The sequence below is a fragment of the Styela clava genome, chromosome 5 (assembly GCF_964204865.1).
Source record: "Styela clava chromosome 5, kaStyClav1.hap1.2, whole genome shotgun sequence".
In the NCBI taxonomy this organism is placed as follows: Eukaryota; Metazoa; Chordata; class Ascidiacea; order Stolidobranchia; family Styelidae; genus Styela; species Styela clava.
Window position 1 is genome coordinate 11,767,084 of NC_135254.1, and position 25,896 is coordinate 11,792,979.

Here is a 25,896-nt window from a genome sequence, read left to right on the forward strand (position 1 = left end):
TGCTGTGATCAAAATATCATCAACCGGTAAGAATAAAAATAGTTATTTGGCGATGCTTTAAATTAGATTTAAGGGTCAATTAATTGCTATATTAGACCAAATGAAACACAAAGCTATAATTTGATCTGTTTGTGGCAAATTTACACCCAATGTCCTAACAATAGTTTAGTCATAAAAGAATACCAATATATATCAATGCTGTTGGATTGGCTGTCTAAGGACATCACTTAAATGGCTCTATGTGTATAATGAGCGGGTTACATATGTATAATTGGTTGCCTGTATATATGCGTTGGCTGTATTTGCCTATATGTTGGTTGCTATAGCACATTACCAACCCTATCGGTTTCTTTTGCACTCCGCCCCTATGAATTGATCGATTCACCCAAACAGTGACGAAATTTCCCTTCATTAGCAAAATTATTGAGCATTGTAAGGCGGAAAACTCAAAGTTGAAAGTAAATAATACTTGAAAACAAGAAAGGCAATAGAGTTTAATTCACATGCTTCTTCTGTGCCGAGAATTCACATACGGATACGAGTGATAGCAAAGACTTTATGATATATAAAATACTGCAATACTCAGTGGTCGATTGCCTTGCTTCGAGTGAAAGTGCGATTTTAGTGATGTGCTTGGCGGATAATAATCTAAATGAATTTCATGCACGTTAAGTCAAAAGTAGCCACAATAAATGCAGCACTAAGTCTCAAACCTGCAAATTAGTTTTGCACATTGTTATCTTGACATCTTATAAAAACAAGAAAACTCCCCGAGAATACTCAACTTGAACTTGCTATGTCTGAATAAAAAGCTGAACACACTTGTTTGAAAGCAGAAAGCAGTGCAAACGTTTTCGCGAGAGAACTTAATTTCAAGGACTTTACACCGGATACCTGAATTGCCTCCAAAAGCTCTTTCAATTGCCTATAGTAAGATAAAGTTTGAACAAATATGGAAACCTTTCATCGCATCCTGAAAAATGCTCATTGAAAATCCTATTTAAACTGGCAAAATCGTCTGCCGTGCGATTGATATATTCGAACATTTTATTATCATGACATTAATACTAAAATAAAAATTCTTATGGATTTTGGAATAATTCGGTAACTTTGTATATTATATTTCTTTGCTTTACCTAAAAAGAATAAAAACGGCATTTTTAATCGCCACTGATCGCCAGTTTAGGCACTCTAGAACAATGGTTCTCGAAACCATTTCGAGACTGCTGAACCCCTACGCCATTCTGCAAGCTCCCGTCGAATCCTATCTTATTTAAGGCGCTCGATCAGATCTTTATATAATAAAGAGAAAACTAAATTTGTGCAAAACTAATGTTCGATACCATTACCATGTGAAGAAATAGCTATGGTCGTGTTACAATGGTGTTGGTGGCAGGGGAACCAGATGATTTTTACGTCGAAGTTATGCGGGTGTAAAAGCGAAAAAGCGACAACGCCAAAATTTTAGAGATCCTAAAGTTGATACAATGCTCAAAATACCTTGGTAGCTCGGATCATTTGTTTCTCAAATTTCAAACTGCATTTGAATGCGATAAAGGCGTTTTCAATTGTTTTGGAGAAACAGAAATATACGATATATATAACTTATATGGAGGTCGCCCAGCAGTAGGGTAATATTTGAAGCAAAACTCTGCAATGGAATATTCTTTGCCACAAATTAATCATTAATCGAAATGCCAGGACGCGGGGATTTCATATTTATTCCATGTACACTTAAGTTACAGCTCTGCTCCAGAAGAAGTTTTATAGTGCATGGCATATTTTAAAAACTATGGTATAGTGTAAGTCTAAGCGTAAAAATGTATCCACTTTTCAATTTGCACAAGTCGGTTTTATGTAAATCATTTATATGAATATTCAAATTTGAATAAAACTTCTGAACCAACTGCATTTAACATTAACTACTCAATCTTTCTTTGACTGAATACAGAATGTTGGTAAAGCCCTTGCATTGACTGGGGAAATTCTATAAATAATGAGCAGGCAGCACATTTGCACCCACGTAACATTTGCACCAGCAAACAAATCCCGAAAAATGCTGCAATTTTCAGAAATATGTTTGTTTTTTGACGATATGGGGGCAAAAAGATAAATAAACTTTATAACAAACGGCCAACTTATAAAAATTACAAAACCCATAGTCGAAAAAAGCACGATTTCTTTGATGAATCATGTCATGGTATCTCACAAAATTAAAACGCAGATATAAACCAGCAAACGTTTCATCAGAAGCTGTAATGAATCAACACAAACAAATGAACCAATGTAAAAGTGTTCAGTACTAATTGTAATATCAATTTCACGTACTATCGTCTGGTTTCCACTATCATGAACATGGGGTGAAGGCCTTTTATTACATTTGTCATCACTTGAAATGACATTTCTATCACATATATACATCAAACGCTTTGTTCAATCCCCAGAATGCCAAACACGTTCATATGCACACATAGTTAACCAGTTGATTATTTTATTATTATTAAATGAAAAATTACAAAGGCAGCCAAAAAATAACAGGCATATGCTCATAAATGTGGATTGAAGCTATCAAATATTTTTTCAACTGTAACTCCTGTAGCGTCATGTGCGCTCCATTTGTCCGCAATCAAAGTTCTGAATAATTACAAAATATTCATTTTATATTGTTTACGTGCCATGATGATAGTATAAATCAAATGGAATAAATGTTCAAACATCAGAAAGCATGTAACTCCATTTAGCAGTCACACGTGTTTGTGGATATCACAAGTAATGGTATTGTTCTTGAAAATATTTCTTTTAATATGGCACTTATCCCACGTGTTCCACTTGTCCCACGTGTCCCACTTGTCCCGCGTGTACCACTTGTACCATGTGTCCCCTTTGCCCCACGGGTCCCACTTGTACCAAGTGTCCCACTTGCCCCACATGTACCACTTGCTCCACGTGTACCACGTGTGCCACTTGCACCACGTGTCCCACGTGTACTACTTGTACCACATGTGCCATTTGTCCCACTTGTACCTCTTGTCCCACATGTCCCACATGTCACACTTAACGGATTGTGATGGTAAATTAATCATGATGATAAATTAATTAATCCAATCGAGTTTTATTGTACTAAAATAGATTTTACGTCGTGAAAATATAACGATTATGTCTTAAAAATAATCTGAGTGGCAGCATTGAGCGGATCTGTGTTACAAGTACAGATTTCTCTAATTCGCAAAATGGCAAAAATACGGATTCCTAACGGCGATAACGAATTAGCAAGATTGCAAACATACCTATCAAACTAAATATAATTGGACAGTTTATCTCATGTGTTTATGTCTGCATATAACATCTGTTTTTTTTAGAGTAGCAATGTATTTAAAAGTCGCCACTGGTGTTACGTTAGACACAATTAAGTTAATTACCATGGATTGAATATTATACGCCACAGAAGATTCTTGCTGGAAAAGTCGTTTTTTTTAACGAGCGAATAATCACGGCGACTGTTTTATGAGGGAAGCAAAATGTATATAGACAAAATATCTGGTGAATGAATTGTATGATAAACTGGATTCATGTGGACTAAATATTCGGCGAATGAGATACATGTGGACCAAACCCCTGGACGAAATGTATAAAGAGAAAACACTTCGCGAATGAGCTGTTGTTTCATCAGGGAAACGAGATATATATGGACGAAATATATGGTTAATCAGATGTATTATAAACGACATTCACGTGAGCAGAATATCAGGCGAATAAGATACATGTGGACCAAACCCCTGGACAAAATGTATGGAGAGAAAACATTTCGCAAATAAGCTGCTGTTTCATCAGGGAAACGAGATGTATATGGACGAAATATCTGGCGAATGAGATATATGTGGACAAAACTCCTGAAAGACATGTATGAAAAGAAAACATTTCACGAATGAGCTGTTGGTGGACAAAACATCTGTTAAATCGTATGTATGATAAATGGGATACATGTGGACAAAATACATATTGTACATGTGGACAAAACATTTGATGAATGTGATGTAGGTGTAAAAGTCATGTGATCCCAAACCTTATCCGTTGAACTTCTCCCTTATCAAATCTTTCAACCTTTTTATTCTTCCCCCACTATGCATAAAAACTACTGTATTAATTTGAATCTTAGATATTTGTCTATTGCCCTAGTTGAAAAACCGTTTTTGTACAATTCCAGTATTTTCTAATTGAATGTGGGCATTGTGTTATAGTAGGGAGAGCGAACTTTGGGAAATCAGTATGGCTACAGCAAATACAAAGCCGATTCCTTCTCAAAAGGACAAAATTACTCGCCAGGGATGAATTTTTTCCAAGTTTGGAAAACGTGCCCCCATTGAATGAGATATTTGTAGACAAATTACGTAATAAATAATATTATCTTTAGCTATAGTATATGCTCAATCAGTCAATGCTCAATTGATTAAATCAAGTCAGTCGTTTATTTTTGTTAGAAAGACGCATTTGTAAAGCAGACTAATTCCATCAAAAACATGACTTCATGTTCTTTGTAGTGAATGCGCCAAAAATATATGATCACAGTGACTTAAGAAATTGTGATTGTAGTATTTTTTCAATTGGGCTAGTATCATTAAGTACGAATGACTGAAAGATGAAAAAAATAAGGGAATTTAACATAGAAATAAAAATGAATTGGTATAAAATAGTAGAAGCAATGGATGCTTGCAATAAAATAACAAACATCTTGGCAGAAAAAATATAAGGTATTGCAGTTACATATGAAATCGGAGAGAAAAATGCAATAGAATGATAAAAATATATTAAAATAATATGGTAGTATTCATGTTAGATGGAGCAATAATTTCTTGGTTCGATAGATAATGCCAACATCTGCTCGGGACATTATTAACTTTTACATATCATATTAGTCTACAAACTACCTGAATTCTTCTCTTATTGCTCTAAAATCTAAATTTACAGAAAAAAAAAAGAAAATAAAAAAAACATGATAAATATCAGGCGAACAACTAGGTTGCAAAGCAATTTAAGTAGTTAAAATCAAGGGTGTGCAACATTTAATACAGGAGGACCAGATAAAGATAACTGAGTAAAACCCTAGGTCGCACTTTCATTCAACATAGGCTTTCTGGTAATAGCAAGCACAAAAGTTTTGGTTATTGATGACATGGGTGACAAATTATGACTTTGTTTATCAATGTCGGAATATAGCCGGGTTGATATTGGATAGGTACCGACATGGGCGCAGCCAAAACTTTCGGTGAAATTAAAACAGAGCATCCAAAGTGCAATTTACGACGTAGGCCGTTTAATAAACTGAAAAAAATGCGTCGTTCACAGCGAAATTCCACAGTTACGTGTAGCCCGCCTCATATATGCCTGGCGGTTAATGGTGAATATTTTGCAAGTCCTATTTCAAATATCGACCAGTAATCCGTAGTCAGCAGTACCCGCATTTGAAAATAGAAAATTAGAAATCGTCAAAATTAATTTTGAGAGAAGTGTAACTCTCGGATGTCAGTAGCCTTAAAATCGTTTATAAGTACAAAAACACGTTCGCATGTAGCACCGATCAAATGCATTAAATGTGAAACTATTACTTGAATTTTAGTGTTAAACAAGTTGATTTTTAATTGCCATTCAAAGATAAGTAACATGCGTCGTGATTAGTGGTGGGCAAATAGTTTTTTTAGTCGATTTCGAATATTTATTCGAATATTTTCAACGAACACAACACCGATTAATGAGTATTGTCATTTCAAACAACCGTATTCAGGATGTCGGCCGCCGAAACGATCGTCGTGACGATTTTATTTTCCGGAATTTACTTGAAGACTGAAAACTTCGCAACAATGCAGCAATTTTTATTTCCTAATTTTGTCATAATCCAAGGCCGCAGTAAATATTTTTGTCACCGTGATCCTTTCGGCGGCTTGACATCCCAATTGATGAATATAAACTATATTAATCAAAGCACTTTTTATTCACTAGTAAATATTAATTCTCATGCAAAGGCGGATATCGCAGTTTGGTTTTAATTTTTTGGACAGAAATTTGATTTCACATCGGCGACGGTGTCAAAGACAACTATTGAGGAGTGCATTCACAACACAAATTAATTTTATGCTGCTTTTTATATTTTTTGCAGGATTTGTATCACAGTTTGTAAATTAGGAAGAACCCAATTTTAAGCGAACAGTATTACTGACCCCGGAGTGCGATATTAGTGAAGTTGATAGTTGACTTTTTTATGCTTTTAATTTTATATCGTTTCCGTGTTATATTCGTATTAAATAATAATAATTAAAAACTCCGCAAATTGGTAATCTCTCTTATACTAAGTGTTGAGAATTCACGTAACTCAGCTTTGGAATAAAACACTGATACTAAATACTATAATGGCATTTCGACGTGGTAAAAATAATATTTCTTCCCGTCCCAATATCTCGGAAAATTTCCATAGAATACAAAATTTGCCAGTCGTACTTAGCTGGTTCGACAATTCAAAATTTACAAAAACGGTGTTGGCGCGCTTTATTCAAAATTAAAAATTAAAAAATATGATAATCCTTACACGTCATTGGGACACGTGGGACAAGTGGGACACGTTGAACAAATGGGACACGTGGGACAAGTGGGAGGAACGCTACACGTGGGACAAGTGGTACGAGTGATACAAGTGGGACAAGTGGGACACGTGGGACAAATGGGACACTTGGGACAAGTGGGACAAGTTGGACACGTGGGGCACGTGGGACAAGTGAACAAGTGGGGCACGTGGGACAAGTGGGACAAAGTGGACAAGTTGGACAAGTTGGACAAGTTGGACAAGTTGGACATTTGGGACAAGTGGGACACATGGGACTAGTGGGACACATGGGACAAGTTGGACACGTGGGACAAGTTGGAAACGTGGGACAAGTGGGGCACGTGGGACAAGTGGGACAAGTTGGACATTTGGGACAAGTGGGACACTTGGGACGAGTTGGACACGTGGGACAAGTGGGGCACGTGGGACAAGTGGGACAAGTTGGACATTTGGGACAAGTGGGACACTTGGGACAAGTTGGACACGTGGGACAAGTTGGACACGTGGGACAAGTGGGGCACGTGGGACAAGTGAACAAGTGGAACACGTGGGACAAGTTGGACACGACATTTTGAAGATACCCCTCTATTATTAGCATAGGGAATAAAACTACTTGCCAAAGATTACTGTTTGGGCTCAATAATTCTTTTATGTACAAGTTTGCCTAAGCAGCTTCTGAATCAACTCTAGATGTGGAGATTTTACAGAAAGCCGACTATAACTCATATATTGACCATACATGAGATTTAGGTTTTAAAGGTCACAAATCATTTTAGTGCTACTAGCAAAATATCTACAACCCCCGAAATTTGGAAGCGCTGAAATGAAAAGCTGGGAGTACAATTACTAGTACTCACCAAAACATAAGCCGCATGTCCTTTTGCAGTTTGCAATCATGAACGCATCGTCACAATGAGCTTTCCATACCGGACATTCACTTCGAATATCAACACAATCTAAAATTTGAAATAGTAGACAAAATAGTAAATAAACAACATATATATTTATTTAATTAAAGAACACAAAGTAGAACTAGGGATCGTTTTTATTTTAATTCTTGTGGACCAATCAGTTGTCAGTACTTAAAAATGGGTATTATACTTATAAAAACTTTTAAATTTAGTTACCATAATTAGTACCATGGGACCAAAAATTCACCAAAATTTTTTCTACTTCCATCATACTTCAGTGACAACACTTTTACCGATACCTATGTAAATTGTTGGGGTGCTGTGACTTGACTTGCAATTTTATTTTGAGCACATAACAGATTTAGTATAATTCAGTATAAGTCGATTGGCGATTGGACATTCATGTCCGTATATCTGAACTTTACTCTCTTGTGGTATATGCTATTGAAATGTATTCCATTGAGTAAATTAAAAATGATAATGATAAAATTTTAAAAGCAGTATGTCTATGTGGGTCATTTTTTGTTTAAACGCATTCAATCACGTGTCCAAAGTAAAATTCGTGGAAATATAGTTGCAAGCGGCAAATGATACTAAGACTTGAAAAATTGGTAACAAGCTATTGCTCAAGTATAAAAAGTAAACTATTTTAAACGTAGTAGCGGAACCACCCAGCCACACAATGAGCTTTCCATTCCGGACATTCACTTCGAATATCAACACAATCTAAAATTTGAAATAGTAACTAAAATTGTAAGTAAACAACATATATTTTTGTTTATTGAACACAAAGTAGAACTAGGGATCGTTTTTTTTTATTTGAATCTTGTCAACTAATCAGTTGTAACTTTTCAGTACTTTTATATAAGTAGGCTACTATAATTATAAAAAGACTGTTATATTAATTTTAACAATTTCCTCTGAATCTAATGGGACCCGATAATTCACCAATAATATTGCTGTTATCTTTTACTTTATTCGCAAGACTTTTATAACAATGTAATCGAGATTTTACCTGTGTACATTGTTGGGTTGCTGTAACTTGTCTTGCAATTTTAATTACAGCACATAACAGATTTCAGAATAAGTAGGTGTAATGTTATGGCAATGCAGTTTGCTATTTGACATTCATGTTTGTATATCTGAGCATTGCTCTCTCGTGGTATATAATATTGAAAGGTATTAAATTGAGTAAAATACAAATTACAATGATTGTAAAAGCTTTTAATTTTGAAAGTTGTATGTCTATGTGATTTATTATTTAAACGCTTTCTATCACGTTTTCGAGGCAAAGTACGGGAAAATTTTGTTGTGTGCAGCAAATGATACTGAGATATGGAAAATTGGTAACAAACTTTTGCTCAAGTATAAACGGTAAACTATTTTGAACGTTGTAGCAAAACTACTCAGCAACAAATCCTGAAATCATTCTTAGTAAAAATAGTCATTTTTATACGACATTTGGAAGTGATAAAATATCGCTTACATTTCGAGCATGTACTTCCCGCTGCGATAGAAAAACGTCGCACAACAAGGAAAATTATACATTGATTTTTAATCAATCAAGTCAAAGGCCCAGAAGCATTTTATTCACTGCCAATGATATGTTCTTCATTTAAACATTGATATAACTCACTATGTTGGCAATTCGATGCTTTTCCGCTCCATGTTTCATCTTTACGGCATATTATTGATGTCACTGGATTGTTGGGAGGAAATTCATAACCCGTATCGCATTCATACTGAGCAACACTTCCAACTTTCCATTTAAATTCATGTGAGGTTAATATCTGATGAGGACCAACGGTTGGAGTTGGACAAACTATATCTGTTTAACGAAAAGAGTACTCGATATATCTAATATTTAAAAATAATTTAAATTCAAATATTGAAATGTCTTCAAAAATGAACAGATGGAGATCACTTATAAAGATGATGATTTCATCTATGGCCTGAACATACCACGACACTAAACGAGAGAAAATGCCACAAACAATTGTATAATAGAATGATTTTGTTGAAGTACAAAGTAAATACAAACCGGTGCAGCCTATGCTATTCACGCTAGGAATCCACATGCTTCTGAATAACGACCAGTCCCAAATGCAAGTTATCTTTATTGTAGTTTTAATTTCATCATATCCTGATAATTTATAGTTTTTATTGCAAGTATATGTTGCTTTAGATAGGGGTGTAATAAACCACCTCCAACTCTTATATGATCGATATCCGTTGGGAACTTGTTTAGTCGGTTCTGTGCATGTGGCATCTGTGATAAAATAGATTTTGTATAATCTGTACAATATTATATTGTACATACAGCTACTGCTTGATAGCTTGGAGTATTACCGTATGTTCTTACTTTTTATTTTGGTGACAAGTTTTAGTTCCGCAAGTTCTTCTAACTCAGCTATATAGCTGGAGTAATAATTTGTGCATCAAGATATAAATATGAAAAGCACTTGTGAGGAAAATAAATTCCATAAGTTAAAAATAATTTGCTCTGTGGATATTTGACAAGTACAAATGAATTATTGATATGACCTGTGCATTCTGTAACACTTCCAATCCATTGTTCATCATTTCCACAGGTCAATGTAGTTGTTGGATAACGGGAGACAAATTCATATCCATCTTTGCATTCAATTGATGCAACTTCTCCAACTTTCCAAGAGTGCTTGGTTTCCTCAATAAGCTTTTGACGAGATCCAGTTGGTGGGTTTGTGCAAGTTTTATCTGTAAATGTTGTGATACCAGTTTTACACGCTGTTACATTAAACCTAATTCATATTGTGAAGTTAGTAAATGCTAATATACATGCTAATATAATATTGCACATTTATCAACCTGCAATCCACATATATGTAGTAAACGGGTCGAGTTTATATTAATGTGTAAATTATTGTGAATCAACTTTTTTGTTTTTAACTTATGATAATATTGGAGGGAATTCACAGCATAATGTATCATTGTCGTCCTCATATCGTCTCGTAACATTAATTCAGTAACCAACCAAGTCAAACCGACATGAAGGTTTTGAAATGGTGAAATAAAAAAACAAATTGATACAAGCAAGGTCCGGACGGAGGCAGTTGCGTAGCCAGGGGTGTGGTTTTGCGGGTCGAACCCCCCCCCCCCCTCTTTGAAATGTAAAAAAATAAAATCGTTTTTCTGTATCATAAATACCAATTTTCCGCTTTTTAGACCCCAAGACTAATAAAAACACGCGGACTCGCTAGGTGTTTCAAACTAACTTGGCAAATAAAAATTTCAGAACCCCCCAAAAATTGACCAGAAAAACAGAAAAATCTTTTAACTTATTGTTACATCACTAATGTCTCTGAATTGACTAGTGTTATGGCTAGCTGAGGCAACTAGCGAAGTTGAATAATGTGCTTGGCTAGTCTAAATTGTTAACTAGCTTTTTATTTTTTTGGTAGAGAATATATGCTAACAATATAGACTTCATAGAGAACTAAAATCGAATGAGGCTCTATTAGCCTAGGTTGGCTATGCCTGATAACTAAATATTAATGTAGTGACCGTCGAATATAATTCCTGTCGTGTGTTTTTTTTTTTTGCAATCAGCCCAAACAGTATTACAAAAAATTCTGCCTATATGTCAGAAAATGTAGTAATTACCCTTGTATCTCAAATTTGGTAAGATTTGGTAATAAATCAATCTGCAGTTATTTGTAAATTATTTTGTAAACATGAGTTTGAAATGAAAGCTGACCAGTTTCAACAGATTTTTGACCTTAGATATGAGAGGTAAAATACCACAATGCTTGCTTAAATGTCTGCAAGTTGTTTCGATGACAATCTAAAATGGTACTTTCTGCTTATGGCACTTTCTACATTATGAAGAGTTGGAAATCTTACACTAAATGTAGATATAGTGAGATTTTTGCACGTTTCAATTAGGTTTTTAGTGGTTTTGCTTGGTTCAGCATGATAAATGACAAATAATAATCAATGTGTTTGGACAATAAAAGTTGGTATTTCACTGTTTGCCTATTCCTGGTACAATACAAAAATAATAGCGTAGCCTGCGAAGCCGACAATCTCGGACTACCCTGATCTAGTCCATAGCAAGAAAATTCAGTTAAATGGAAACATCATTAAAATTTACAAATCTAGTGAATTGCAAGACATTCCAGTTGGTGATGATACAGTCATTTTTAAATACTCTATGTTTAGCAGGTTTTTTTTTTTAAATAAAAACGTGTTATTTACATAAATGGATATCGGTTTTTATATTCTGTATATTTGAAAATTTTCTAATCCTCTACTTTGAAATTTTGTTTTTTCGAATTGAAAATAAAATACATCCCCCAAAATAAGCCCTAGTGGTATTTTTCAAAATAAAAGATAATTAGGACCTTGTCTTATCTTCGGGGAAAAACGGTAGTTTTCGAAAAGTAACTTACATTTTTTACATAATAGTCACAGAGTGACATTCGAAAAAATTTGGTAAAAACATGCATTTTTTATATGTTGTATTTAAAAATTAATTTTTCAGTGTTTGAGGTTTTTCATCATTATACTTACATATGCATCTAATGTCCCTGGGATTTTTTCGCCAGAAACTGTCACCTCCCCAACTATCTTTTGTGCAAGTAATTGTTTCTTCTGTTTGAATATCATATTTGCCAAATATTTTAAACTTAGCGTTGCAGCCATATGTAACAGTTGTTCCCGTAATATACAGATTATGAGGGCCAGTATTGTTGCGTAACAATCGACCATTCTGAATCCATTCGACTGGTTCGACGCATTTCAAAGCTGAGTTGTGAAACAGAGAAAATTGAATATGAATCTGAATCTAATGAAAAAATTTTGAGTATATTGCATTGATAGTACTGAATAATGATAACCTTTATCACATGTTTTTCCTTCAAAATCAACTGTGCAGAAGCATGTGTAATCGTTTGCTCTATTCACGCAGGATCCGCCATTTTGACAAGTGTAACTCTTACAATGTTCAACTGAAAACAAGAAATAATATTTTCGAAATATTACCGTCTTTTATCACTTACTTATTAAAATTTCATTTTTGCCACTTCTGCCAGGGGTTCCTATTATATAATTTCTACATTTACACGTTCCTGCAATCGATGCCATATGTTGTCTGAGAATCAGTTGTCTCTGAACTTTTTTTACATCCTGCGGTATCTCTTTGAATCTACAAAATCTTGCTAGGATTTGCTTTCACAAACTTTAGTGATTTCATTTCCATCAACTTTATTGATTTTGGCATATATCTATTGAAACTTATATTCAGGTAGATACATGTTTTATATACACGGTATATATATATATATATATGTAGGTAGTTCTGCGATAAATAACAAAAATTAAATGACAGGAACATGGTTTCAGCTCAGCAAAAATGCCAATAAACACCGATTCAAGTGATATAAATATAGATGTTGCAGTGTATATTCATCGATTTTTTTGTATGGACATTTGTAAGGACATTTACTCACAACAACCGCTTTTTTTTACTTGAACATCATCCAATTCAACTGTTGGTTGATTCGCTTCAAATTTGTATTGGATAGATGTTGATGAATCAATGTTCACCAGAGAATCCAACCAAGTGTTTCTCGCTTCATTGATGTGATTTCTCCAAAATGCAGTGAACGGGGTTGAGCTAAAAGTAAACCAATGTACATTGCCAGATGATTAAAAAGGAAATGTGTATAAAAATTTGAGTGGGTACAATATACCCCATCCGTTGAATGCCTTGGGTAGATTTATAATCAGGGGCGAGGATGAGAAGACTACATTTAAACAAGAAAATATTAATAGTTTTGTGATTTAGAATAATTAGGAATACTCTAGAACAGCGGTTCCCAAACTATGGGTCGGTGGGTCGCACAAGGAATCTTAGTGGGTCCTGAAAAGATGTAGAAAGCTTTGAATATTTATACTGGTTATTAGGATCGGTGGCGACTCGAATACGTAAATCTTCAAAAAAACAAATGAATTTAAATTCTAATCTGTGAAATCTCTTTCCTTTCTACAATCTTCTAAAGGGAACAAAAACTTGCTATACAAAGAATGACCATGTGGCATAGTAGTTTTGTACAGCACTTCTTATCATGTTTCCCCGAAATATAGACAGGATTTAGATTTATTTTCTTTTGAAAAATAACAATATGTTTTTTTTTTTGAAAGAGGTCTTTTATGTTCAATTATCAAAAATAAAATAACATTGTAGAAAATCACGAGATTTTTTAATAAACTATATATAAAAACCGACATCCATTGTTTTTATTTGTATTTCCTATACAAAAATCAAGTGAAAAATATCATAATTGTGATTGTGACATCACACAATCTTGAATAGTGGTGTGATCTGCACCTTACCTCGAGTCATTGAACCTTTCCTCTCCCACACATTTTAAATTTATTTTAAGAGTAGGTTTTATTTAAAATCATTTTTAAAATTCAAATTAGGTCTTATTTTCAGGCCAGGTCTTATTTTCGAGGAAACGCGGTAGTTTTGCCATGATTAGCCATCGCTGTGTTCTGTGTTATGTCATAAAAAGTTAAATGGGTCGCCATAAACTGTGGTAATAAATAGTGGGTCCCAACTCTAAAAAGTTTGGAAACCACTGCTCTAGAAGCCTAAACAGATAGGAAATCATATTTTACGTTGATGATATAGTCAGTAGGCTTGATTTGCCTAACAACTTGTAATGAAACTGTAAGCACATCTTCCCAGAACTCCAGTCATCAGGTATTTCAGCTGATATCAATTCTGTTCCACTTGTGGTAGCACGAATAATGTAACCTGAAACGAATAATCAAAGAAGTCATACTATTATAAACAAGTGCTTGAGAACAAAACGTTTGGTTAGTGTGTGATGGTGCAAATAGACCAATTATTTTGTCATTTATTTACATGCACAAGATCACCTTGCATGTAATAACATGATATACAATTACAGCCAAAATATGCATATATAGATACTGCCAACTCATATACATAACGAGTAAATGCAATAGGCATATACAGACACAGTTGTTGTCCTGTGCATATATTATGTTATATTCCAACAGGAGTCATATCACATAGTCTATTGCCGTTAAAAAGATTAACATAAAAAAGTCAATGTCATATGCATATATGTATTGAGGTTTGATATATATATATATATATATAGCCATTTGAGTGATACGCACACTAAATCCAATGTCATGTATAAGTATAAGAAATGGCGCTATATGCATATTTTGGTTGAATACGTATGGAACGTTATCAACACTGTTGAGTAAACACGAGTATATAATGCTAAATTATATTAAGAAATGACAAATTTGCGGACTTACCAGGGATTCCATCGTATTGTGATGAGGTATATATTCTTTCCCATCGTGGATATGGATTTGAATAGCCACATGTAGGTTCAGAAAACTCTTCAAAACCACAGTCAGGATCGACTATAACAAAACATGATTATGATGCAACAAATGCCGTACAAGAAAAATCATCATTATTGTATTATAATCATCGGTGACGAGATGCTAGAGATAATAAAGGAGTAAATCTACAACCCAAATCTTTTGATTGAAAAGCGGCATTTCCTTTTTAGACATTGTAAATTGCAAAAGTTTGAGCGCCTTGTTAGGTCGCCTTTGACAAATTTTGTAGTTTATCGGGAAATACGAATCTAAACAAGACGTAGGATACATTTCCACGCATTTTAGGATACATTGTCCCCGTCATTATAGAGGAGCAAAGGTTTCATATTTTTGGACACGTAGTGGACATAAAGATCGTTTCAATATTATGTTGTTGTTGTTCTTGTTGTTCTTGTTGTTGTTCTTGTTCTTTGACACGTTTTTAAAAAGTCGCTTTTCTCTTCGAATACTGGACCAATTGCTTTGAAATTTTCAGTGGTTGAAGATAAAATTTTTCTCCAGAAGGCTATTACTTTTTTTTTCGCTATGACGTCATCAAAATTATTGCCATTGGGTGGCGCTACGTGTCCATATATTTGAGCATAGCTCTCTTGTTTTTAGTCAGGTTACAAAAGCAGGTTACATCGAACACAATTAAATTAATAAATCAAGACATTTTAAATATGCTCGTAACGGTAATGGATTGAATACTTTGCTCATTTGCAGGTTGTGCTCTTTGGTATTTTAACGCAACGCTTGGGATTTTTTCAACAGTGATATCTTAAAAAATCTCAACTGCGTGGGATTTGTCTTAAGCTGACGAATCCCAAGATCCAATGCCCCCGGCCATTTTAACCAGCACCGACTCGATGGTATTTTGCTATCTCACTAGAAAACAAATTCTGCATCAACATAGAAAAATAATTGAAAATAAATGTCATAGAAAAAACTTACTCTCGCAAAACGGCAAATCACCCCATGTTGCATCAGCTCCGCAGCTTGCTATATCACTCCCAATTAATTTATAACCAGTATTGCAATTGTACGTAATTCGATTTCCATATTCCCAATTACCATCTCTATGCAATACTCGGCCGTTTTTTGGATCACGGGGATAACCGCACTTTACAGCTGAAGAAATATACATATATAATGTTATTGGTTATAAAAATCATAGTTTTCACATTTTATAACTTAATTTTTTATCTATTCATAGCGTGTTGGTTCGTCGAAATTTTTATGCTCTTTATGCTGATACAGCCAGATCGACTATGATAATATGATCGATGATTATAATGTAAAATATGCGTTACAGCAAAATTCATTTCAAACTGTTTCAAAGTAAAACTTCCGAAAATGTACTTTTTTAAAAAACTCAGGAACTTGATAAAATTTTGATAAAATCTAGAATGCATACAAACAGGATAATCTATCATTTTTGGATGTAGGATATACGTTATTAGGTTGCTTATTTTAAGCATAGTTTGTAATTTAGTTTACCAAGTTTATTCAAGATATTTTGAGATCGTGCTTACGGCTTTGCAGTAAAAAATAAACATCTGAATAATTCGATTTATGAATCGTTTGACGACGTATATTGCCTAAAATTTAATTGGATTTTAATTTTGGCATCCTTTGGCATGTCTTTTTAAACGCAATTCTACTAGAATTTGTTTCACGAAATTTTCTGTTTTTTATTCTAATGAATATTTTGTTACTTAACATTTCTGAAAGTCAATTACACACATTTTATAAGATCAAGTAAAAAGTACTGAAGCACTTTATTCACTGCTCCTATTAAGTTTTACGAATGTAATGTTCCATTAATTATTTTAACTAAGTTGTTATTTTGTTTGTTGATGGGTTTTTCCCGTAACCTAGGTACTCAGCTATATTATGACAAGGAAAAACTCATACCGATGCCATTCGCTAACATATATTTAATTAAACATTGATCTTATTTTAGATATAAGGGATGGATCAGCACAATGTGTTGACATTTTTGATAGATTGATGAATACTAAGTATGATGTGATTAGGGTTGAATTTTGCTTCAGCATTTGTATTGAATTCGATCTGAAATGAAAAGAAAATTGATTTTTCATGGTACTACCCATGCCTTTGTTGTACCAATTTTTTGAGTAATCTTTGAATGATCTATTTGGACCCAGGCATGATCAAAATAGAACAAGCTTACATTCCTCGTTTCTCCTATTTGATTTCAGTTCACAAACAACTGCGATTTTTTAGTTACGTATCATTTATTGATCCTTCAATAAGCGCGAATTGAGTATGCACCCACATAAAATAGAAATGTAGCAGTATATATTGTATATAGAATATTAACATAAAGAATATTAAATATATTTTTGCAATACCTTCAATGCAATCAACTGGTGTTTTTGACCAAGTTCCATCTGAGCAGCATTCGTTAGTTTCTTCAGTGACGTTGGCAGGAAAAATGAATCCAGGTTTGCATGTGTAAATATGGATGTATCCTACCGACCAACGTGTAGGTTTTGGCTCGACATGATTATTTTGAACTGGAGGAAGCCCACATAATATTTCTGGAAGTATGGTGATGTATTTTTTGCAACTCAAAACTTTCGTTCCGTAATTAATAAAAAGACTTTTCTTGTTTTTAAGACACATCTTTTAGTTTCAGTTTCATAGAAGAGATCAACACAACTTCAATTTTAATGCTTTAATGTTAAAAGGAGAACGGCACATATGACAGCGGCACTTCATAACTTATCCCGACATGATGAGGAAATGAAAAAATGATAACTTTTGATTTAGGAGGTTACAAATGGCGCAATCAATTTTGACAGTGCTATATTCTTAGACATATTTCCCGCATGTGATTGTAATTGATTTTTTTTCATCTCGGTTATCAGCGTAGGACACATCCCGTCATCGTGATTGTTTATTAAAAGATAATTCTAGACTTGAGTTGAAATGCAATGAAACGTACAAAACTGTTACGTACAATGATAAATTCTTAGATAACTATATCTATAACTAGAAATGTACTTAGATCAACTCATTTTGACACATTCCTCGAGTTTAGTTTATTAGACTGTTAAAAACCTTGGATAAAGTACATTTAGCTGTGTAAACATCTGCCTTTAAAAGTTCATATTTTTTGGAGAATTTCGTTTTGCAAAACTGCAAATATTAGGGAGAGAAATAATTAATTTTATTGTATGTATTCAAATATTTAATTTGTGCGCAATTGTTGCAATTGAAAATGTTCACGTTGCTAAGTCGAACTCATTTGTACAATAAGACATAATCACATAACCTACCTAAAGATGCCAGTATCAGTCGACGTGACTATAGCAATTATAGGCTAAAATGTTTAATTCTCACATTAGACGTGATCAGAGGACATAAGTTACATTCCCATTGCCTTCTGTGAATTTGGATTTGTGTTTAGTTCGGAATAAAACTTGCAATCCCTCTCAATAATTTATTTCGGTTTTAGTATCTGCTTCATTGAACCCCTGCTACTGAACAAAATGTACCTCTACAATATCATAAATGAAAATATTATATAATTGCAAACCTTCGCAATCGATCGAAGACAAACTCCATTCACTTCCTATTTGTGGTTCAGGTCTTTCAAAGCATATTGAATCCATCGATCTAATTATGCCTTCCTGACCTGAAATCTTATGATTCGGGTTGCACAAAATTGTTGCAGAAGCGCCAGGATAGAACGGCGCGGATGAACTAGATACGAAACGTCCATTTTTTATACTCACTTCCTCAGGATTTGCACATTTTATGTCTAAATTTTAAAACAAAAAGTGTCATTGCTCTTTTCTAAAATTGAATAATATATCGTCACGCTCATAACCGAATTGCGCAAGTCATTTTTAGCAGTTTTGAGAAAAACGTAAAAAACTTCCTAATGATATTGTTATGCCATTGAGAGTCAATAATTTGCCATGGTTCAATTTTTTGATCGTAGCCGGATTTAAGTTAATTTGTATGACGCAGTTAAGTGACGTCATAATGGCGCACTGTGACTTAGCAGAAATGTGTCTATGACTTGGGGACATACGCAATTTTGCAACTTTACTAAATGCACTAGTCCTGAAAACTAAACATTTCAAAAACGAATGTAATTCTCAGTATCTACAATGTCTAATCCCCAAAATAGCTAATCAGTTTCAATTACATTATTTTTTCTGTTTAAAAATATTATATTTCAACAACAATAACACGTTCTGCACACCCACCGAAATAAGACTAAGATTAAATGTAAAGAATAAAACAGCAATGCACCCAATATAAAAGCCAACCAAGGTGAATTGGACTCGGACAGTGAATATCACAAGTGCACGCCTTCCTATACTGTAGTATAAACCAATTAATACGAGCTAAGCCAGAATCCGAGATGCAGAAATTCGAAAATACTTCGCCGAGGTTATTTTGCCTTTGTGACGTCACAATAGTCCTGGGGTAACGATGGATAATTCATTATGACGAAACAATTGCACAAATGTGCATGTCATACTAAATCTCCATTTTTATTGGTTTCGGAATTCTTGAAATAAAATCTGAGTTAACAGACAGGTGCACAGCATTACATAAATACCTATTTTATAAAAAACTCAAAATCGCCAAAAATGACTTACGCAATTCGTTTATTAGCGTGACGATATATAGATTGCAGATCAGGAGATAACATTTACCATCATATTTATTGCGTAATTTCACTCAAAGTTAATAAAAAAAGAGTTCATAAGAATATATTAATGTAGACATATTATTGATATTACGGAATATTTGACAGATTTCGATGAAAAGTGAGTTGATGAAATTCGGTCGAAATATTTAAAAAAACATCTGAATGATTCATTTAATATACAATTTATAAAAATATAATAATAAAATCACAAATAAAAATGAAAACTACGAACACGATCGATTGTTTGAATTCAATTAAAACCGTTGAATACAAAATATAAACTACAAAATACAAAAACCATGGATTACTTCCAATGTGTTAAAATATTGCTCAAGCGGAGCCAGTCGGATGAAATCGATTGTGCGCCGCGACTATCCTCACCATGCATCGAATAAATGCACCTTTACCAAGAGAGCTATGCTCAAATATATGGACACGTAGCGCTACCTAGTGGCAAATTCGGATGCCGTCAAAGCACACAAAAAAAACGAATGCCATGCAGCTCACCGAAATATTTGAAATAAATAAAAGTAATAGCCTTCTAGCAAAAAAATTAATCTTTAAGCACTGAAAATGTCAAAGCAATTGTTCAAGTAATCAAAGAGAAAAGCGTTTTTTTCTGTAACAAAGAACAACAAGAACAAGAATAATAACAACAACAACAACAACAACATAATATTATAATGATCCATAGGTCGACTTACGTGTAATAATAACCAATGATAAATGTTTGACGCCAGTACTAATTCAACGGTGTTATATTTCCATGAATTTGCCTCATAGAGCGTTCAACCGAAATTAGGCATCGACATGAATTTTAGTCCCATCTTTGGTCTCAAAAGGTTGCCCACCCCGGTTCTTAAGTGTAGAATGTATGATTTTTGCGACGACTTTTCTAATTATAAATGCACAACTTCATTTCGATTGGATTATTGCAGCCCGCATTAACATTTGCAGTAAAAGAGTAATGCGAAACAAATTTTGCATTATCGAAAACAAATATTTTGAAATTGGATAACAAATTTTCTATAGCGATAGGAAAACGACAGTTACCTTCACAAGTAGGTGGTGGGCCATGCCATTTCTTGTCAGCACAACAAACGGTTTCAAAATTTCCTTTCAATATAAATCCGGTGTAACATCGGTAGGTTGCCTTTCCTCCCATAGTAAGCTTGTTCCATGTTCTAAAACCGTTAGGAATATCATCTGGTTCTGATAGGCACAACGCATCTTTACAAAAATGGAAATATTCTTTCAATATTTTGTCAATGCTTATGCATGTGCATTAATTAAACTTTAAAGAAGTACATTATTTGGGTAATTTTTAATTCATTTTTTTACTTCAATTATATTATATTGAAAATATTTATATTAATTCCAAGTATTTGAACAAATTGATGCTCGTCAGAATATTGAAATGCAAAATACTTCCAGCTTCGATAGCTCATAAATGAATAATATATCAAATCATATCGTGAAGACAACCTTTGCAACTCGATCTAAATACAATCCAAAGCCAATTCACAAGTTATCAGGTGATCCCAAGTCATGACGTCGTTTGTAATTGGAATCGAACCATCCCATTGAAATGGCGCGATTCCAAATTACGTCGCCCAGATTTTATTTATAGGAATACCCAAAATAATGTTTTGCAAAAATATTATACCTAATCATCACGAATGAAATGTTAAATTTACATCTGTGGTAAATAAACATATTCAAACTAATCACCTGGGTTGAAACAAGACATACCACACGCGCCATCGCACCTGCAACGTTTGAGGCCACCTTTTGAGGTACAATCACTGTCAATTGAACATGACTTTCTGCACTTTCGACCTTCTTCAACTGCCTGTTTTATACAAGAGCTGTTGATATCTAAAAATATCAACACAACGCAATTTCTTATTTCCATATTCTTTAAAAAGAGAGAAGTGGATAACAATTTTTGGTGAGAAAAATACACAAATTTTTGCTGGAAATTTCATGACCACTAGATATTTATGGGTAACAGAGTTTGCTTCACAAACAGTACATAAATTATTGTAAAACTGTCTATCACAACTATATATTTCCATGGTGGCTTATTTTATGAATTTTTTGCTTGAAATATCACAGAATATTAAAAGTTTATATATTTGGAAAACCCCAGAAAATTCTAGAAATCTCCTACCTATGATTACACATTTCAGGATGATAAAATACACATTTCTAAAACATTTATTGTTACTTTTATTATTTTCATACAACAGGTATTCAATCGCTGCCATATGGGGAAAATCGTCTAATGGTGGTCTATGAATGACAAATATATTGAGAGAGAAAAGGGAGAACCAAATAAAAGGCCATATTATTGAATCCAATATAATAAGAATTCAATTAAAAAGTAAAAATATAAAAAGTAAAAATATAAAAAGTAAACTCACATCGTGGATAGTATATCAGTAATAACATCCAGCATGTAATTCGAAATCTCATTTTTGCTTTCGGTTTCGATAAGCAAAATAAGCTTAATAATAATGTGAAAATTTAAAGAATAAAATTATTACAATAAATACGTCTACGTGAAAGCAACGTTCAGAAACGAATGATAAAGAAATTTCAGAATTGAACACGAAATGCGCCGATGCTATATATCTCTCCGCTTGTAGTGGATGAATACGTACAGATGGCCAAAATCTATAATTTCATAAAACCCATAAACTGCTGTAGCCTAATGTGCTAGTGACAACAATGACATTGGAATTCCCTCTCGACTAAGTGTTTGTCCTTAAAAAATGATAGTAAACAGGCGCCAAACTATTCATATATATTTAAGTTTAACGCATACTATCTTTACTAAGGTTACATTTTATTGATTTTTAGGGCATCGGTAAATTATTTTTCGTTGCTAATTTTGGTGAAATAATGAGAGAGCAAATGCAATGATTGCTGTGATCAAAATATCATCAACCGGTAAGAATAAAAATAGTTATTTGGCGATGCTTTAAATTAGATTTAAGGGTCAATTAATTACTATATTAGACCAAATGAAACACAAAGCTATAATTTGATCTGTTTGTGGCAAATTTACACCCAATGTCCTAACAATAGTTTAGTCATAAAAGAATACCAATATATATCAATGCTGTTGGATTGGCTGTCTAAGGACATCACTTAAATGGCTCTATGTGTATAATGAGTGGGTTACATATGTATAATTGGTTGCCTGTATATATGCGTTGGCTGTATTTGCCTATATGTTGGTTGCTATAGCACAATACCAACCCTATCGGTTTCTTTTGCACTCCGCCCCTATAAATTGATCGATTCACCCAAACAGTGACGAAATTTCCCTTCATTAGCAAAATTATTGAGCATTGTAAGGCGGAAAACTCAAAGTTGAAAGTAAATAATACTTGAAAACAAGAAAGGCAATAGGGTTTCATTCACATGCTTCTTCTGTGCCGAGAATTCATACACGGATATGAGTGATAGCAAAAACTTTTTGATATGCTGCAATACTTAGTGGCCGCTTGCCTTGCTTCGAGTGAAAGTGCGATTTTAGTGAAGTGCTTGGCGGATAATAATCTAAATGAATTTCATGCACGTAAAGTCAAAAGTAGCTTGGCGGAAACAAGAAAACTCCCCGAGAATACTCAAATAAACTTATACTTTTCTTAATTACAGATCACAGAAACTAAATGAATCTAGTTTTGATTTAATATGTGATGTCCACATTATATAGAACAATAGAAATAGCCATCACATTTCACTGAATTCATAACATTTATTTACTGGTATAATTTCCTTCACACTTTTCTTCGAGCTACCATTATAATCCATATATATCAGCGTCAGCGATAATGAAATAAATAGTAAATCAAGCCAAACGCCTTTCATCCGAGTTTTTCAGTTTCCTATTCGTCATTTAAAATGATCAGAAAAACTTCCTAAAAGACAAAATCATTTCTAATATTCAAAATTAAAAAAAAAGGTAAAGGTTTTTACGTAGTTCCTGAGTGTAACAGATTTTAATTTGCCATTTTGAAACCTCTCCATTCCTATACCATACCGAACTTGCTATGTCTACATAAAAAGCTAAAAACATTTGTGCAAAAGCTGAATGAAGTGCAAAATACACAAACAACGTTTTCGTGAAAGAACCCAGTTTCAAGAACTTCACCGGATATCTGAATTGCCTTCAAAGGTTCCTTCGATTACTTATAGTGAGATAAAGTTTGAACAAAAATCGAAACTTTCCACAGCATCGTGAGAAATGCTCATTACAAATTCTATTTAAGCTGGCAAAATCTTCGGCCGTGCGATTGATATATTCGAACATTTTATTGTCATGACACTGATACGAATCATTCTATGTTCATTAAAATTACAAATATGGTTGCTCACATACGTAGAACATGACATTGTATAATCTGTTTTTGCTTTGTTGCAAAACTAAAAATGCAAATGGATTTAAAAAATCCCGCAACTCTGTATAATATCTGATTGCTATGATTTACCTGAAAAAGCATCAAGTCGACTTTTTTGAACGTCATTTGTCAGCAGTTAATGCGCTCTAGATCAGTGGTTTTGAACCTTTGCGAAACTGTGGCAACGCCATTCTGCAAGCTACCGTTGGACCCAGGCGTATTGAACGATTGAAAATAGTCGTGCAATCAGAACTTTATATGATAAAAGGAAATTATAAAACTAAATCTGTACAAGTTATGGAAAATTCTTGCTGTGGTCTAATAATGTCTAATACTATTACTCTATGTGGAAATAACAATGGCTGTGTCACAATGATGTCGGCGGCAGGGGAAGCAGATGACTTTTACTGTGTAGGTGTACTGGTGTCGGTTATGCGGGTGTGAAGGCGAAAAACTAATAAAGCAAAAATTTCGAAGATCTGAAAATGATACAATGCCAAAAAGACGTCGGTAGCTCGATGTACCAAGTGAAATGCAAACACGATGTGATTTTATATCCGTAGATGTACACTTGATTCACTGCTCTGCACTAGAATAAGCTGATGTTGTTTTATGATTCATTATGTATTATAAAAATTAAGTCCAAGCGTTAAAATTCATTCCCTTTTTTAATTTCAGTTTGCACGAGTCGGTTTCAAATAAAGCATTTAAATTGATAAATAATTTCAAATTTGGATAAAACTTCCGAACCAATGGCAATTAAGAGATTCACTTCTTAAGGTTTCTTTCACTGATTACAAAATCTTGCTGAAGCTCCTGCATTGAATGGGGAAATTCTGTAGATTAAAAGCAAGCAGCACATTTGCAACTACGTAGCATTTGCAACCCGCACATTTGCATTAGCAAACAAACTTTAAAACATGCAGGAATTTTTAGAAAGCTTTGATATGTTGTCTACCGTATGATGTCAGCTACAAGGCCGTAATTCCATGAACGTGTGTTAATTTTCTCGAATCTGTGACAAACGGTATTTTTCATCGAGTGCGTTATGCAAATCGTCAGAATGTGAAATAATAAGTCTATTATAAAAATAGTATGAAGATGAATAATTCTTTTTATACTTGTAGGTCTGCGTCGTTTTCCGAGTTATTTGGTGAATCAAATGATTGGACTGAATGAAGGGAGAGTTATGATTTATTTTTATCTGTTTCCTCCTGTATTTGATAATAACAAACTGAGCCCCGTCACCACAAAGCACGTTCACTTTTGTAGAGCAGTGTCAGGCATATTATATATACGCTTTGGTGTCAGGAAGAATCATTTATCATAATATGCAATCTTATACGGATTACTTCTCGTCGTCAGTAGTGATACGATTGAAGCATGAGATATTGTTATGCAACAAAAATTTCCAGAATGACTATATATACAACCGCTAAGAGAATACAGAATGTAGTGGACGTGTGATAGAGCGACCACGGTACTTAACGAAAAGCGGACAAAGCAGCAAAAACATTATTGATACATAGTGGCGAATGGGGATGCAGGAAAAACAGGTGCGGATGGGAAAGCAGATGCAGAAACATAGGCGCGTAGTGGAGTGCAGGAGTATGCAAGTTGGAAATATTCGCACAAAATTAGCGGGAAAGAAAGAAGCTAAATGGATAAGGTATCAGAAAACGGATAAAGTTTGAAATTTAGTGGACAGCCGCAGCAGCGTGGCGGATTAAATCAAACAGATAAAATGATATTGGGACAATGAGCATTGCAGCCGGGCTCGAGGATTAGTCCACGGACACGGTTAAATTTTATCGTAAATCGGCTATGCATTTCATTTGATTTTCATGTTCTAGGAATAAGCGAAATCGT

At 33.9% G+C, this 25,896-nt stretch overlaps 1 protein-coding gene across 2 annotated transcripts; it reads right to left on the bottom strand.

Annotated features, from left to right (window-relative positions):
- Positions 1 to 2,456: 2,456 nt before the first annotated feature.
- On the bottom strand, positions 2,457 to 22,180 carry LOC144422993 (sushi, von Willebrand factor type A, EGF and pentraxin domain-containing protein 1-like). 2 transcript variants are annotated; one of them, XM_078113133.1, is made up of 16 exons: positions 22,042 to 22,180; positions 21,347 to 21,493; positions 20,669 to 20,845; positions 18,485 to 18,709; positions 17,295 to 17,483; positions 15,871 to 16,047; positions 14,845 to 14,955; positions 14,167 to 14,305; positions 12,993 to 13,159; positions 12,381 to 12,491; positions 12,055 to 12,288; positions 10,048 to 10,239; positions 9,545 to 9,772; positions 9,140 to 9,331; positions 7,450 to 7,548; positions 2,457 to 2,634 (listed from the first exon to the last, which is right to left on the bottom strand). In XM_078113133.1, exons 1-16 carry the CDS (start codon positions 22,091 to 22,093, stop codon positions 2,627 to 2,629), a joined length of 2,448 nt encoding a protein of 815 aa, XP_077969259.1. In that variant the 5' UTR covers positions 22,094 to 22,180; the 3' UTR covers positions 2,457 to 2,626. The 2 variants fall into 2 exon arrangements, with proteins under 2 accessions (XP_077969259.1, XP_077969260.1); XM_078113134.1 differs by lacking the exons at positions 2,457 to 2,634; positions 7,450 to 7,548 and adding an exon at positions 8,138 to 8,229.
- Between the last annotated feature and the right edge of the window lie 3,716 nt (positions 22,181 to 25,896).